The sequence below is a fragment of the Bombus affinis genome, chromosome 12 (assembly GCF_024516045.1).
Source record: "Bombus affinis isolate iyBomAffi1 chromosome 12, iyBomAffi1.2, whole genome shotgun sequence".
Classification (NCBI taxonomy): Eukaryota; Metazoa; Arthropoda; class Insecta; order Hymenoptera; family Apidae; genus Bombus; species Bombus affinis.
The window spans coordinates 7,348,451-7,364,877 of NC_066355.1; the positions used below are offsets into that span (position 1 = coordinate 7,348,451).

A 16,427-nucleotide genomic window follows, 5' to 3' on the forward strand; every position below is an offset into this window, starting at 1 on the left:
TGTAACAAAATGTAAAATTGACCGGTTTGGCTTGTGACAGGCTTGTTTAAACAGATGTGAATAAGCAATATGAAATTTTCATATAAGGAAATGGTTGTTGGAATTTGACAGCAATGGCCGGAGGAGTCACTACTTGCTGAAGCGGCGGCAGCTGTTCAAGTTCGGGATGCGGGGGAGCGAAGCCGGATGCTTTACCTGGCCGAGAGGCCTCGCGGTTGGCCCTGACAATTCCATCGTCGTAGCCGACAGCTCTAACCATCGTGTTCAAGTAATTCGTCCTCAAAAATAGCTTAGAGATTTCTCATATTGCGTGATGAGTTCATAAAGTACATATTCTTCAAAACAACAAAATCGAAAGGCGAATAAAATTTATTACGCGATCTAATAACACGTACTGTTGTTTAAAACAACGTCATCGTCAATGCCGGAGAAAGCTTTTTGACGATATAAAAATGGAGGAAGATTGATCGATGTATTGAAATATGGCGTTGAAATTTACAGGTATTCGACGGTAATGGGAACTTCATGAAGGAGTTCGGAACATATGGCAGTGGCGAGGGTGAATTCGATTGCCTCGCCGGGGTGGCGGTTAACAGGATCGGACAATATATCATCGCGGATCGTTACAACCACAGAATTCAAGTTCTCGATCCTTCCGGTCGTTTTCTGAGAGCTTTTGGATCCCAAGGGACCGCCGATGGTCGGTTTAATTATCCTTGGGGAATCACCACGGATGTTCTTGGATTTATTTATGTGTGCGATAAAGAGAACCATCGCGTACAGGTACGTGTGTTCGCGATTTTGTTATTTATTTTTCTTTCTGTTATAAACTGTTCGGAGAATCGTATAAGAAAAGTGCAAGGCATAAAACGGCAGCGTCAATGCGACAACATACACGAGACCCTGAAAGATATCACACTATGTGAGACTTCTTTACCTATATTGTATTGTGAACATACGATAATGATACAAATATGATGTTAGTTTCAGTGTTCATTAACCCTTTTCAAGCCCTCACTATGTGTACCTAGACTTTGTATAGTTAATCCTGAATAAAAAGCCTTCAAAAAAAAAGACTTTTTCTGAAATAAAAAAACATTAATTTCGAGTAATTCTCTGTTTGAACCCCCCGAACTCATGGAAATGAGAAACGTGAGAGCAGCTATGGGTGAACGATCACAGTTCTTCTATAAAAAAAAAATTTAAAAAAAGCATTAGTACGAAGGGAAAATGATGCTTACTTGAGACACACGGCGTTCGACAATGGACGAAACGTGAGTTATTTTACAGCGAGAATACTAAACACGTAATCCCTCGACTGATACCCTTTGCGATCTCCAACCTCTTAGGTTTGTTTACAAAGGTCGATTATCCGCTAATTGGTGTGTGCAAGATATCTTGTGGTAGCGTGTCGTGTAGGAAAAAATAATCCAGAAACTGTAATCAAATTTCTAATATAAAGCAAATAATCTCTGTGTAACGAAAGCGTCTGTATGTTGAATTGTATCATTCGTACAATCGCTGTAACAGTATATGTTTTCGCAGGTATTTCAGTCAGACGGTACGTTCGTGGGCAAATTCGGTTCGTGCGGAAGCGGACGTGGCCAATTGGAACATCCTCACTATATCGCGGTGAGCAACACGAACCGCGTGATCGTCAGCGACGGCAACAATCATCGTATCCAGATATTCGACGTGAACGGCCACGTGCTGACCTCCTTCGGATCCGAAGGTTCCGACGAAGGTCAGTTCAAGTTCCCAAGGGGTGTCGCTGTTGACGATCAGGGCTACATCGTCGTCGCCGACTCCGGTAACAACCGGATACAAATATTCAGCCCAGAGGGGGCGTTCCTCAAGTCTTTCGGCGGATGGGGCAGCGGTGACGGTGAATTCAAGGGTCTAGAGGGTGTTGCTGTCACATCGACCGGTAACATCGTCGTATGCGATCGCGAGAATCACCGCGTTCAAGTGTTCTGATTTCGTTTCGTTTCGTTGTGTTCTCTCTTATTTCTTCTGTGATTCGTCGACCAAGGACGTCGAACGATCGCAAAGGAGGGCTGTTTTAAGAAAACAAATTCGGTATTCTAAACGGTATTTTTCATGGTACTTTGGATTTTTGGTCGTATAATTAGGACGAGCAACACTGTGGACCATACTTTTGATCAGAAGGGTTTCCAAAGGTCGACGAATATCGCGTGGAAAGAACGAAAAGCGCGCTTCGACGATGAATGAATGAGACGTCGCGTTAACTGCTTGCTTGCGTTAGAAATTAACATGTAGCTGTGTTGTGCTGAGCTAATCATCTTACGGGGAAGCCCTTTGACACGGAGACCATGGAAGCTTCGATCTTTCTTTCGAGAGATAATATATTGAAACGATTGGGTTGGAAATTTCGTATTCCATTTCAATGTATAGCTTCGACGCGAATACGTCTGTGGCCGAGACGAATCGACGATGGAACCGAAATGAAACTCTTGGACGTCGGCCAATTTACGGAGTTTAGCTTGAAGAATGAAACAAGAAAAGGAGAAAAAAAAATATCATTTTGTCTGTTCTTCTCTCTCGTCTTACCCCCTTTCTCTCATTCTACCATCTTCCTCGTACGCACATCATAACCGCGTAACTTAATTTAATTTATACTCAAAGTGACAACAATACAGTTTGTACCGTTTGTATGCTTCAAATAAATTGTTGCGGAAGTAATAAAAGAGAAACGAGAAAAAAGGACGTGTCTTGTTTTATTCTGTCCGCTGAAAAACTTCCATTTAAAAAATGTCAAAAAAAAAGAAATGCAAAAGAAAGAAGTCACCAGTCTCACCTTCTGTCGATCCATTGACAATCTCGACCTTAAAAAGTCAACCGTGGAAATTAAGAGGATTCGGTAGCTTGTGTCTTGGACGAGTGCCTAGAGCTAGAATAGACAAATAAGCGGGGGTAAGTCAAAAGGTAAGTGAGTCAATAAATATATAATTTATTAAATGCAATGATGAAATGGTGTAACAATAGGGGGCGGGCGAACGGCGATCATAGGATCGCCATAAGGGCGGACAAGAGGGAATACGCTGCCCCGCCCAACACCCCCGGATCGGAAATATAGATAAAATATTTTCGTTATTATTTACAATATTAGTTGAACGTTAGTCAATAAATAATAAACAGTGGCGTAATCCTTTATTTAATATAATTTAATAATGTAATATTACGTTTGCGATAATAAAAATATTACAAGAGATGGAGCCTTTACCATTATTCGTTTCCACTAAAAGTAGCACGAACTTGTTTAAATTATTGCAGCCATCGTTCCAAAATTCACGCGATCAGACAGATCCCCTTGAAACCGTGTTTGACCACGTGTGTCGACGATCGATATTCGTTCAAGAAACCTTTACTGCCATCGTTCCACGGCAAATGATAAGTATCCAAGAAAATCAGCTTTCGTGAATTTTCGAACGTGAGTAAACATCGGCTGGATGTAGATGTCGAAACAGCTGTCGAAACCATCAACCTTCCGGGATAGTCGCTCTTCGCGAAATCGAATGGGATTTAACAAATTAATTAATCGGCGTTACGCTTCCTCGATATCCGTATAGAAAAACCGCATAGACGGCGCGGAGCGTCGAAACAACGCCACGCCGCCGGATTATCACAACGAAAGTACGCGACATGCTTGGACGTTATTATCGAGTAAAATACAGAGGGTTGATACCTCGATAAGACTAGAAATATGTTTATGTAACGCACGGGCCAGGCAGGCAGCAAGCAGGTACAAAGTGACCGTCTTAATCAAGGAACAGTGAGTAGAACATGAGCTAGGCACCGATATCCGATCGTTTCGACCTTTTCGACATCGTGATACAAACGTCCTACAGGATGACCCGTGATACACCAACATGACGTCAAGATCGAAGGTGTCGCATCTCGTAAAAACGCGTGGACATACATCTTTCCGCAAAACTTTTTTTGTACAATATCTTTTCTTCGTGATGTTACTCGTAACGTGTATATTCCTTTGTTTCCTGATAGATTCAGAATGTTGCGTGTCGCCGATAGAACTTGTTTACTCGTGAAGAAAATGAATTTTTTATCTCTTCGAGGATAATCACGTGCCTGTGTAATTTGAAAACGCCAATTGATAGATGATTCTCGGTCGTGCTGGTTTATAACGAGGCATCTTACACGCGTATATATCTCGTGCGATTTTCTGGAGACTGGACAATTGGAAATATTCGAATCTATAGCGCGAATCAATCATTCCCAATCAAAGGAGAAGGTTTTTTTTTTTGTTTTAATAGTTCCTCTATACCTACTGATTCGTCTCTGCATCTAGAAAGTTTAGTTTGAAAAGTGGCATGACATATTTTCTCATCTGTATCGAGTTTAATTAAGTAGTAATAAAGTTATAATTAATTATTTATATAATTAATTAAAGTGGCAGCAGTTAGGCCATGCGGCTCCTATCATCTAGTCGTCTTTGACTCTTGGCTTTCTTACGTAGATTTAAAAATTTGTTTACTTATTAAACTTTTATATTTTGAGAATAATTTTTTAATTAAGTGACTTTTAAAGTTTATGTATCCTCGAAGCGCCTACCCTAGCGATGTCTTTTAATTAATATTATTTTTTAGCATTTTCTCATTTTTTTCTTTTTAATCCCGCTGTTCTCCATACCTCGATATAATCTTGGTGTACGTGGTAATTTAACGCGATTCTAGAGTAATAATGGGGAACTCTGAAATATTTCGTCCGCGGCGCCGGCTTTTCCATCTGGGAACTTTTCTTAATCGCGACTGAAAAATACTGTGTGCAAATATTTTATACTTTTTTATTTCTTTTTATCTTTTTTTGTGTCTTTTTTTCCTTTTTGTTCGTTCGTTCTCGAATGTCGGAAAAGCGACGTAACCGCCGTATTTGAAGATCGGGCCACCGTCTCGGAAACTCTCGAAAAAAATCCGTTTATTTCGGCGTGTGTGCACGGAGCTCTAATTCCTCTCCTTTCTTTTTTTTCTTTTTACTTATTTTCGCTTTCTCAAAAAGTCAGAAATTTTTATGGTAAAATTCGAAAGTTGATTGCCACGCACGAAGTTGTACAAGCCCGACAGACTAAAAATATTCCTAAGGTGAGATTTCCTTTTCTTTCGCCATCGGCCACGCTCCCCCGTTTTTTTCATTTTAATCGACTTTTTTTTTTTTGTTTGTCTTGTAATGTACTACATACTCGCTAGCCCTCGTTTAATAGTTTCTTAAATATGTAATAAGCAAAAATATGAATATAATAATAGTTTTGTGTATATAATAATAATTATTATTTTACTCGTCTCATTTTAAGTATCGATAGGATCGTGATTAATTAATTAATTAATTAATTAACAATGATTAAAAGAGTGTAAGAATTTGTTATTCTCTTTCTTTCTCTTCTTCCATTCGCATCCTTCCCTCTCATCATTATTTTTTTTTCTTTTTTGTTTTCATTATCAACTAATAATTCTTTAAGCTTAATGGCATGAAAATGCTCGTTGGAATTGACTCGTGTGTACAGTTTATCATAATTCATTTTTCTTCTCTCTTTTCCATTCGCGCTCCGCACAATTATTTTACCTCGCTACAAAAACCTCATAGCTTGTCTTAAACACCGGAGGATCAACACAGGATTTCTTTACTTTTTTTTTCTTTATTCTTATAAATCGAAGACGAGGATCAATCGGTCCATCTATCAACAGATTCTCCCGACAAATCTGACGGCGTAATCTCGACCCACCATACTGGATTTGTCTGTCTGTCTGTCTATCATTTTTTTTTTTTTTTTGCGTCTCGGCGACTCGCGTCCCCAATGGACGTTGAGACGTTCGATTTTTTGCGTAACTTTTTTTTCTTTAGTATTTTCTGCGGAAATACTTTCTTGGATCACCATTAATTTATCACAATAGATTTTTGTCTTCTTAAATCAATTTGAACGCGGGTACCACGGCTGTGCCCCCGTGCGCATATATTCCGCCTCGCTACGCCTTAATTTACCTCTATTTTTTAATTTTTATTCTTTCTTTATCTAAAGAACCTTTAAAAAAATCCCCTACTGGAGAGAGAAACGGTAGGTAGTTTTGTAACAATGTAATCGACTATCTTACCCTAATATAATTCTACAAAGTTGATTATACTGTGACTTTAAGCACAGCCCGTGGATGAAGTGCCCCTCCGTTTAAATAGAGAAAGGGCTCTTGATTTTTTTATGTTTTTTCTTTTTTGTTACTTTTACTTTTTACTTGTTTCTTTAAACTCTCTCTCTCTTTCTCTTTCTCTCTCTCTCTCTCTCTCTCTCTCTCTCGCTCTCTCTTTCTCTCTAGTTCTCTTATCTTTAATTTTCTCTAGCAGCCTTTTTTGTTCACACGCTCACTCGTCCATGCTCTCTTTCTCTCTCTTCCTAGGTCTCAGATATACCAGATTTCTCCGAAAATAAGATGCTTCTTGTTCATCGACCTGAATTGTATTGCCTTTCTTGTTTAAAAGCGACAAAAAAAAATTGTATCGTGCAAGGAAGAGATCATCGCTGCCACCAAATTCAAATATTATGCAGTACCAATATCTCCTGAACGTTCACGTACAACAGATATTGCACCGTGTCATTACGGCAATGAAACATTCGCATCATGCTCGATCGTATTTAAAAAAAAAAAAAAGGTAGAAAAGAAAAAGGAAATATGAAAAAACGTCGCGAGATTCGAGTCACTTTGATTCAAAAAATTCGATTTCGCGTAAAGCTGCGTTACAGCGAGGAACAAATAAAAAAATAGCGTTCGATGTACGACAGCAACGGATAAAAAACCTGCGCGTCGGATCTCGATCGCCTTTTTCATCCTTCTTTTCGACGATAAATACTTAAATATTGAAGAAAAAAGAACAAGCAAATCGAACGTCATTCGTACTTTGGTGCTTGAAAATAACGCGCTGCGTAAAATACTTAATACATATATGCTTTCTCACTCTGAGATTAATACGTAAAAACATAAATTAAACTTCACAAATATGTAAATCGTACAAAAAGAAAGAAATGAAGGGAGAAATGAAAGTTCTTCTTCAACGACGTGTCCACGAGTCTCTTATCAATACTGTTCTCTGCTCGTCGTTGTCTATATCGAGTCTTGTACCATTTACGTAAGTAAAAAAAAGAAGAAAAGAAAAAGGAAACGAACAACAACGTATATAAGCTATTACACTATTGTCGCGTGAAACACTTCGACGGACACGCAACGCGAAAATAATGAACCTCTAGAACGGCTCGTTCAATGTACGGTGCCATAGACTTGCAAGGATAACAAAAAAGGTATGAAGAAAACTATCTATACAGTGTGCCAAAAATCAATGCAAAGTATAGTTGTTCTTAAAAAGGTTTCAGCAAAAAACATAGCCTCTTTCGTATTCTCAGTCGTAAAAGGTATTTGATACAATCGATGCCTCAAGCGGAGGACAACATTGCAATTCTACGAACATGCTTCGACCGATGCGATTCTTAATACGATCTTAAATAAATTAATGCATTATCTATTATGCTTGAATCGCCTTGCACGTGTACGACGTCTCGTGTACGCGTGCTAGAGAGACCATGATAGACCACCTACCTCTGATACCACTTATCGTCAACGTCGACCGAAGAAACAAATGCAGGAAATAGGCATAAACGGCAGCGTCGAATAAACTGAAGCGAGAAATGAATAAAGTGGATTCAGGTGATGATGTCACGATCCTTCGGCTGAACTGTGGGTCAAAGATGCGAAAGGTGGAAATTGATGTTTAGATCAAAAAGGCAGGTACGTTATTAATCAAGGATGTAGAGAGCAAAGCGTGTCCGTGTCGTGATCGGTCGTCAAAGGCTTCTTGGACTATATTCCTGGAACCTTGGCGAACCTCGACGATTATTCCGTCGTAGCGTACCCCATGACGACCATTATCGAGTGGCTAGGCTCTATTACTTTGCTTCCGATGTATCATCACCGTTCTGTGTGCTGTTCGATCGACAGTCGATTAAGTGACCTCTTGGTTGGCGGCTACTAGGCTGGCCCCTGGGCTAGATGAGGGCGAGCTTTGGGGGACAGCAACCGCCCGTAAAATGCCCGCTGGCGGCCTCCCGTTCCCGTTTGCGGCGGCCCTGGCGTTCTGCAGCCTAATTCCAGAAATGCATTCGTTCATGTAGATCAAATTTACCGAGCTAACCTACTGCGAATGTGCATACATGACACTGAATGATCAAGCACTCTGAGGAACACGTGAACTACGAAACAAACGAGCGCATCTAACTCGGTAGAACCGCAATTAACACTTTGCTGGCAACGATTGAAGTACTTTGTATCACGATTCAAGGAACATTCTTCTCAGACATGAAGGATATAATTACAGTTTCCTAAATAAAGTACTCCAATTCCCTCTCTTTTCCTTTTCTTTCTCTATCTTCTTTTGTTCTTTTTTTTTTGTATAAACTAGTCTACAGGAGAGCAAAGTGATAATTGAAGAGAATATCTTCTCGTCTCTATGAGAAGCTCCGTTTATGATGACCGTTGCATGGACTCTGGTTACTTTCGTTAAGAACACGATTAAGACATATAAAACAGAAAACACAAAGCACCGGTCACATTCCGTATAATAACACAGAAGCTAACCAAGATAATTCGTATCGGAAACAATAGTTCGTTATTCGAGGGTCGTGAAACAGGGTGCACTGATCGTCCTGGTGAAAGCGAAAGAGCGAGTATCCTTTAAAGAGATACAGGAGCGATAAACGAGCAGTGTTTGCCGCGCGACAATCGCCCTACTTGTTTTCGTTACTTACCGGTCGTGAATCGTCCCACGACAAGCTGCATTAGTACACACAGAAGAGGGAGACTTTAGAACTTTAGATGTCTTTCGTACGATAAGCCTTTCGTGTGCTAACAAGAAGTCTACATAACTAATAATGCGTGCACATCGTTGCAACAGGAAATGCAATTATGTGCACCGGACGAATACTAACTTGATCTTCGACTGCCGCATGAACTGCTGGATCTTCCTCGCAGCCTGATGAGCGGCCTGCTGATGAACCGCTTGCTGTCTGGAGCTAGCCGAGCCTGGACGTGAGCGATAATTCCTGTAGTTGCTTTGTATCACCAGAGCAGCCTTCGTAGCTTGTCTGCGAATAGGAAGAAAAGTAGACGCCCATGAAATAAGAACTTGCAGTGACACGCTTCGAGAATGCGTCGTGTATGTATATACATAATGGACAAGAGCGAAAGAAGCGCAAGGAGGGTAAGCTTTCATCTCAAACAAAAGTCGTATTAATTTAATGCCAGGTTAATTTTGTATTCAGGACGCCGCAGCGGAGGTAAGGAACTTCCTAAAGTTTTCGGATTATTTACGATGCCAATTAAAAGTTCACCTCCCTCTCCGTATCACCCCTTAGAGGTAGATGGAATGAACTTTGGTGAAATCCGTCCGATTCAACTGGATCGTTAAATTGGCCCCGCGGTGGTACGCCTTGTCCTCCCATTTTATTAATTGCAGCTTATTAAAACTAACGTTCAACTCAGCGAAATACCAACGAGAATTTAACTATTCGAACGAGCCGGTGAAAAGTTTCGTGGCGACAAGATTTCGTACATTTAATCGTTGTTATTATTTTCAACTTCGTGTCCGTATTATATAACGATGGAAGTTAAACCCTTTCGTCCGGGTAAATCGGGAGGATAAAACGAAGAGTAAATAATACGGCCGCGACGTGTTAAGCTAAAAACAGATTACCTAAAATAAGCGTACTGTTTATGTCGACGATAATATTGTTGGATGAGTACTGCAGCGTGCCTCTCCGCTTCTTCCTGCCTTTGACGTCCCTTGTAATTTCTGTAGGCTTTCTGGATCATTCTAGCGGCGTGATAAAGCTCTCTTTGTTCTCGATCGGACAGAGTAAGTCTGCTCAGATCCGCTTCGTTCCCGTCACCGTTTCCGTTATTTCCACCTGTCACTGTTCCGCAAATTCCAGAGCCCATCACGCTACCGAACTTCCGATCTCCACCGGTCGAATAATACTGGCCGTTATGACCGTTATTTCCGTCAAGCTGCAACTGCAGCTGTAAGAATTCGCAGAAGTCGGCCGTCGTAGGTGGTGGAGATGGCGAGTCCGGTGTGAGACAGCTGCTTGATGGACTCGAGGGACTAGCATCTGCGTCAGCATCCGAAACTGATGCCGCTCCTCCACTGCACTCACGATACGAGTCGAACAATTCTCCAGAATCGAGCGGCTATAAGAATTACCACCACCATGCGATATGAATCTCATTCTACGAAGAATTTTATTTTAAGAGTACGGTAGGAAACGTGTTGCTTAAAGGATTTCTGATATAATTTCAAAGAGAAGAATATTGCATAGGTATAGGACTAAGATATACTGAATGCTTACCATTTGCTCCATCAGAGCATCTTCTAGAGATGACAAGGGCGGTGCCGGGGGAGGTGGTGAGGAAGAAGACGGAGAATCACCTTCCGCTCTCTTGATCCTTTCCGGTAGCGCAGCTATAATTTGCTCAGCCAATGTCAGCACCCTCGCGTCTTCTTCCCCTATAAAAAGGAATCACCACCCTAGCCAAACTCGAAAAACGTATTACAGGACCGCCGAAATCACATTGATCACAACATCGAGGATTTTTTGTTCGCTTTTTTTTATCTGTTCGTTTTTTTATTTTAAAGCCGTGAACGTATTTTTACGATGAACCAAATCGGACGTTAATAAAACGTGTAACACCAAATATTGCGGATTATTTCGTTTTTATATATATATATATGCAGTGGAGATCTCTACATGACACGAATCGAACGTCTTCAAACAGGCAAATCAGATGGCGAGCGTAGACGTTTTTCTCAGCTTGTTGAATGTTCCGTTCTACGGGTGATCTGACGTAACCCGTGGTATTTTGACAATGTGTGTTTTCCGGATTTAGCTCAGCTGTGCAAATCACGTGTTCTCGTGTAAATTGTCTCGTAGGTTCCAATGTTTTATTGATTGATTATTATTATTTTTATTATTAGTATTTTTGTCACGGATATCCGTTTTAAAACTTGTCGACATAGCCCAGAGACGAGGACTGTCTATCTCTCGGAGAATTGGTCGGCAGCCGATAATAGACGGCTAAGAAAGTTTTAGACGTTACACAGCAATCATCCAACACCAGCAGTTACGAAGGCCAAGCAACACCAATACTGCTTTAAGCTGCAAGAGTTCAGAGGAGTTAGAGGACAGCGAGCCTGGACCATTATCCGGTCGTCTCGTACGCATAGACAGAGAGACAGAAAAAAAAACAGAACACTGTGTGTGTACGTGTGTGTAATGTAATGTGTGAGAAATAGAGATAGAGAGAGAAAGAGAGTAAGGGAACGCAGTTTTAGCTAGGAATACTACGGATCACAGCCCGCGCAGTACTTGTTTATCTAGGCCGATGAATCTATAAGTGTAGTATTAGAAACAGACAGAGTTACAAATATATATGTATATATATGTATGATATATAGTTACAGATAGACAGGCAGACAGACAGACAAATAGAAGGGGAAACGAGGAAGGTACGGACCTACAGTCTCCTGAGGGGTCGGAGCGCTTTCCATTCCCTGCTCGCTGAGGGCTAATGACGAGTCATCCTCTTGCAACAATTCCATGTTGTCCAGCAGCGGCGAGCCACCTGTGTTTTTCGATAAACCCCTTAATGCTACGTTTCCTGATTAATTTTACGCTCGCATGAATTACGACCTTGTACTCTAAATCTTACGGGGCAGAGATATTTTATATGGCGCGGGTCTTTATAGGAAAAGGAACTGTGATTTACGTGTTGGACGTGAATGTATGTGCGTGTATATACGGAAGAGGGCAGTATAATAGCAAACGAGACTAACACAACGCAAGATCGAGACCGCTGTCTTGAGATGGCCTCCTAGGACTAGGGCTGGCGGGTCGCAAGAAAAGCCTCTCGTCTTGTCTTCTCGCTTCGAGTCGATTCAATTCTTCTGCAATCGCCGTGTGACCGTTCTCCGCCGCTAACTCGGTCGCGGTTCTGTTCTGACAATCCCTCACGCGAAGTGCCATTGCGTTCCATCTGTGTAAATAGACAGATATTCGCAACACGAACTCAAACGAAATGAAATATTTCGTGACACTCGATATTAATGCCGATTTCAAGAAAAAAGTATATGTACCTATAGAGGATTCGGGCTGTATCCGCGTGCCCCGCTGCACAAGCCCAAGCAAGTGGTGTGAGACCGGCGCTATCCTGCCTCAGGGCATCAACTTCGGCATCTAATACGCTACTAGGATTTTCCGCTCTCCAGTGAAGGAGAGCGCAGGCTAACCTGGAGTAGCCCAACCCAGCGGCCAAATGTAGGAGAGTAGGGCCGCCGGATTGTAATGGTTCCGCTCCGGCTCGCCACGGACGGACAACAGCATCCTGAGACATAGATGATCTCCATTTAAAGGGTCAAGGATGTTGGAGGTGCTAGCTAAACAAAGTACTGACTTGACAATATGCCACTAGCCGCTCTTCTAGATGAGCTGCGGGAGATGGAGGACCAGGTCCTTGCAAACGGGACTCCACATCCGCCAAACGATCCAGAAGAGCTCGTTCCGGACTAGGCTCGGATGTCGGTGCCCGACGATACTCGAAAGCAACGCTATCGGAAACAACGAAGCCGTCACACGCCACTTGAAGAGATGCTATTCCCGGAGCATGGGCTGGGCAACGACACCGCAACACTCCTGGTTGTACCAAACACGCTTCAACCGGCTCCGCATCGAATAACACCGAATAAGATTGAGAATTACTCCCACCAGTCCACGGACCAGCGACCAATACCTAAAACAGTAAGTAAATTTTCGCTGCTTTTTCTTGATTAACTTCTAAGTTTCAGCAAATGCATCTACGTTGCATCATCTCCCATTTGTATTAACCTTCGAAAATTCTTCCAGCATACATTGGAATTTTACCTTTCAACTGAAAAGAGATATATTCTAATCGAGTGACTTTCGTGACTTTCAATCAAATTATACACAACTGCATTCGAAGAAAGAACCAATATGCGTCGGACTAAGGTTGAATTAATATCAAATACATGAAACTCACCTTCACACCACCCTCGGTGTAACTCCACTCCGGACTATACTCCGCAATATGGACGGTTGTTCCAGGATGACATCCCACGTCATTATCAGATCCGCCTCTTTCTTCAGCCTTAGTCTGTTCAGCTTCGAAATCGTGAAGCTCGGGTAGGTCACCGAATACGTCAAACGCGTCTAAATTAACTAGAACATCGTCCGATGAATCGATGAAATCCATTGGATTGATCATGCTGTTGTCTGCCGGAGAAGGCGACGGAGACGGTGGAACCATGTTGGCGGACAACGTTCGCTGAATATCCTCTTGACTGAGATCCAAGGTCTCGGCGAAGTCGGTGACCTCGGGACCTGTGCCACCGATTGGCAACGATTGTACCGCAGAACGATCCATACTTTCTTGGGCGTCTATTTCCTGTTGGGTCTGTTGTTCTCTGTCCACGCTCGTCTGTTGTACAATTTGTTGCTCCGTAACCTGTTGCATCTCCACTTGTTGACTTTGCTGTTGTTGCTGTTGTTGCTGCTGCTGCTGTTGTTGTTGCTGCTGCTGCTGCTGCTGTTGTTGTTGCTGCTGTTGTTGTTGTTGTTGTTGATGGTGATACGGTTGGCTGTTGAGAATTAGAAGACCGCCACCACCTTGGATTTGTTGCAAACTTAAAACTAGAGGAGCCGGTTGTTGGCTTTGAGCCGTGTGGGAATGTCTTGAGTATACGCGAGGAGCCGGTGAGGCTGTTGTTGACGATTGCTGACCTCCGGTAGTCGAAGAAACCTGATTATTAAGACGAATATTAAATAGGAACAAGTATCGAACAAAAACAGTACAAAGACGAGAATGTAGAAAATGAGAACCTGAATTGTAGATATGGTATTGTCGATCAATATACGTGTACCTATCATTGTAATCGCTAGACTGTGGATTTTTACGCCATTATGAGACATTTAAAGGTACGAAGACGTACATAACGTATGAATTTGCATAAATATCCAGAGTCTAATTTTTCTATCGTCGCTCTCAAAAATCGTCATCTCATCTCAGCACAGCACTCAGATCCACCGAACACGTACCTGATTGTCCGGTGTTAGTCTCCTAGGTGCAAGCTGAGTACTAGTGGTAGAAGAAGTGGAAGATGCTCTCTGTCTGTCCAATAATTGAGAAACTATCATGTCGACGGGATGATTCGAGTGTTGTGTAAGATGGGGATTATTAGGATCGTCATCTCCACCGAGGAACATGGGTCGAAGCTGGGAAGCCAGCTCGTCTCGCGTCCACTCCTTCTTGTCTGGCGGCAGTGCGAGACACGGTGGCAGCGCCGCGAGCTTTGCATCACCGTCCGGGTAAGGAACGTTTAAGTAGTGAACGAGAACGACGTCTGGATTCTGTAGTAGCCAATAACATCGCCGATGAAACGTCGGGAGGATCGCCGAGTGCACATAACAGCCATAGATGCACTCGACTCCTTGTACCTAAGATTTCATCCAACAAGCAAATCTCACTTTATCAAACTCCATTCTGATGCACGTCGATTTTCATCCATAAACGAAAAAACTACCTTCAGTTTCATGTGATCCTCTCGTGTAGTTTTACCATCTTTCCGTTTCTTCCAGCAATAACCGTCCCGTCGGTAACGGACTTTCTTTCTCGAATACAGTAACATCGAACCACTTCGAGGTCGTACCTTTACCTCCCGACTTTGCCATTCCGCGTGTCTTTGGAAACTGATCAAGATGGCAGCAATTTCCTGATAACAAAACCAAAGCATTTCAATCTATGCAAGTCCTCGTACATCGTTTTATTTGTGTCATAAACTGGTACTGTATGCACGACACGTTATGACAATGCAACTGCAAACTCCTCCAGATGACGAGGATAAGACAATCTCGATTGAAGTAGGATATGCGAATTCGAAAGAGCACATAGACACTTCTCAGTCAGTTTCGCTGACATCTGCTCCGTCCAAGGTTTTCGCTTACTTTTCAAATCGTGCTGATACATCTTTCCATCTTCCTTCGATTCTCATCTTCGTGAAGATACGAACGTCGCAAAACGAGACGGATATTTCGCGACTAGTGGTAGAAATCTTTCGAATGAAATCTAGATCTTGAAAATTATACAAGAAAATATAACAAGACCTCGTTAATCTGAACAGGTCGAGCAATAAATCAATTCAGATACCAGAGATATGTTCGTCGGCTAATTCCCCCAACTCTTGTTAATTCTGACGATAGAATTTAGCTGTTAAGATCTCAAATGTTCCTTCTTTGATGAATAAAATTCATTTTGAATATAAAAATAATTACATATAACACAGATCGAGTGTGAATGATATAGGGTATACAAGGTGCTGCTTTAAATACCAAATGTCACTATAAGAAATCGTAGCTAGAGATAACTCTTTATCCCATAAATCTCTCTTCCTGGCCAATATAAAAAATTCTTCAACGTTCCGTGCAGAGCGTTTTCTAGCCTAGTTACATTCATAGATATGAAAAGTAATGCGCGTGTTTATTTCCTTCATGTTTATCTACTACTAATAATAGCAACTCGGATATTATACGGTTCTTTATTGATTTTCCGCGCAAAGAACCAACTAGTACAACTTTTGAAACGGAACGCATGATAATAGAGAAAAGGAACTCGAGTGCTTGCACGATAGAGAAAAAATCTAATTACCGGCGAACAGATTTTGCCTGCTTAATCGTGACACGTCGTTTTCCGCACCGTACGTGGCCTCAAGTTGACATGCAATGCAAGGTAGAAGGCTAACGTTACGAGTCGTGTACAAGGGAGAAAAAATGGGGTACGTAAGAAATTAGAAAGAATTCGGTCTTATAAATTTTTTTTAAATATCCACTGGCTGAGGATAGAGTGGGAGGAAGGCAGCCTCTTCGAGTAAAAAATTGAACACTCGTAGGTGAAATAAGCAGCAGGGGGCAGAAAGTGTGCGGCACGCGATCTCACGTGGCGTAATGCAAATCGAACGCCAAACTGCAACTGATTCGCTCAAACCGTAGAAAGGTGGCTGGCAATAAAATTCACGGTGTTGATATAAAGTTCAGCCAGCGCTTCGCGTGTCATTATCGTTCGAAAAGCGTTTCGCCCGCGATCAATTCAACGTGATAATTCGTAACGGCTGAGGGATCTCTCCGTGAGATTCTGCAAATGTCTTCGACGTAGCGCTCGGAATAGCACGGATACCGTGAGATAATTGAAGCTACACGACCGCAATGATCGAGGAATTTCGCGTACACTTTATACCGATAGATGGTTTCTGATTGGGGTTGCTCGGTTGGCAAGCTCAAACCACAAATCGTACATTTC

The 16,427-nt window shown here is 42.0% G+C and overlaps 2 protein-coding genes across 9 annotated transcripts in view; one reads left to right on the forward strand and one right to left on the reverse strand.

Annotated features, from left to right (window-relative positions):
• Positions 1 to 2,727, forward strand: part of LOC126922516 (RING finger protein nhl-1) — a 56,659-nt gene extending 53,932 nt beyond the window's left edge. For 2 of the 3 annotated variants that reach the window (XM_050735141.1, XM_050735138.1), the window contains 3 exons: positions 88 to 268; positions 502 to 783; positions 1,546 to 2,727. In XM_050735141.1, coding sequence (XP_050591098.1) covers positions 88 to 268; positions 502 to 783; positions 1,546 to 1,977 — 895 coding nt within the window. In that variant the 3' untranslated portion in view covers positions 1,978 to 2,727. The remainder of the gene's footprint in view (positions 1 to 87; positions 269 to 501; positions 784 to 1,545) is intronic. The other variant, XM_050735140.1, reaches the window with a different exon arrangement.
• Positions 2,728 to 2,955: 228 nt separating this feature from the next.
• Positions 2,956 to 16,427, reverse strand: part of LOC126922520 (calmodulin-binding transcription activator 2) — a 40,456-nt gene continuing 26,984 nt past the window's right edge. For 3 of the 6 annotated variants that reach the window (XM_050735149.1, XM_050735150.1, XM_050735154.1), the window contains 11 exons: positions 14,659 to 14,847; positions 14,174 to 14,572; positions 13,119 to 13,877; positions 12,516 to 12,851; positions 12,199 to 12,446; positions 11,899 to 12,098; positions 11,580 to 11,687; positions 10,415 to 10,572; positions 9,760 to 10,256; positions 8,996 to 9,151; positions 2,956 to 8,152 (listed from right to left, as the gene is read on the reverse strand). In XM_050735149.1, the coding sequence (XP_050591106.1) occupies positions 8,014 to 8,152; positions 8,996 to 9,151; positions 9,760 to 10,256; positions 10,415 to 10,572; positions 11,580 to 11,687; positions 11,899 to 12,098; positions 12,199 to 12,446; positions 12,516 to 12,851; positions 13,119 to 13,877; positions 14,174 to 14,572; positions 14,659 to 14,847 (3,189 nt within the window). In that variant the 3' untranslated portion in view covers positions 2,956 to 8,013. Of the gene's footprint in view, positions 8,153 to 8,815; positions 8,841 to 8,995; positions 9,152 to 9,759; positions 10,257 to 10,414; positions 10,573 to 11,579; positions 11,688 to 11,898; positions 12,099 to 12,198; positions 12,447 to 12,515; positions 12,852 to 13,118; positions 13,878 to 14,173; positions 14,573 to 14,658; positions 14,848 to 16,427 lie in introns of all 6 variants that reach the window. The other 3 variants (XM_050735152.1, XM_050735151.1, XM_050735153.1) reach the window with 3 other exon arrangements.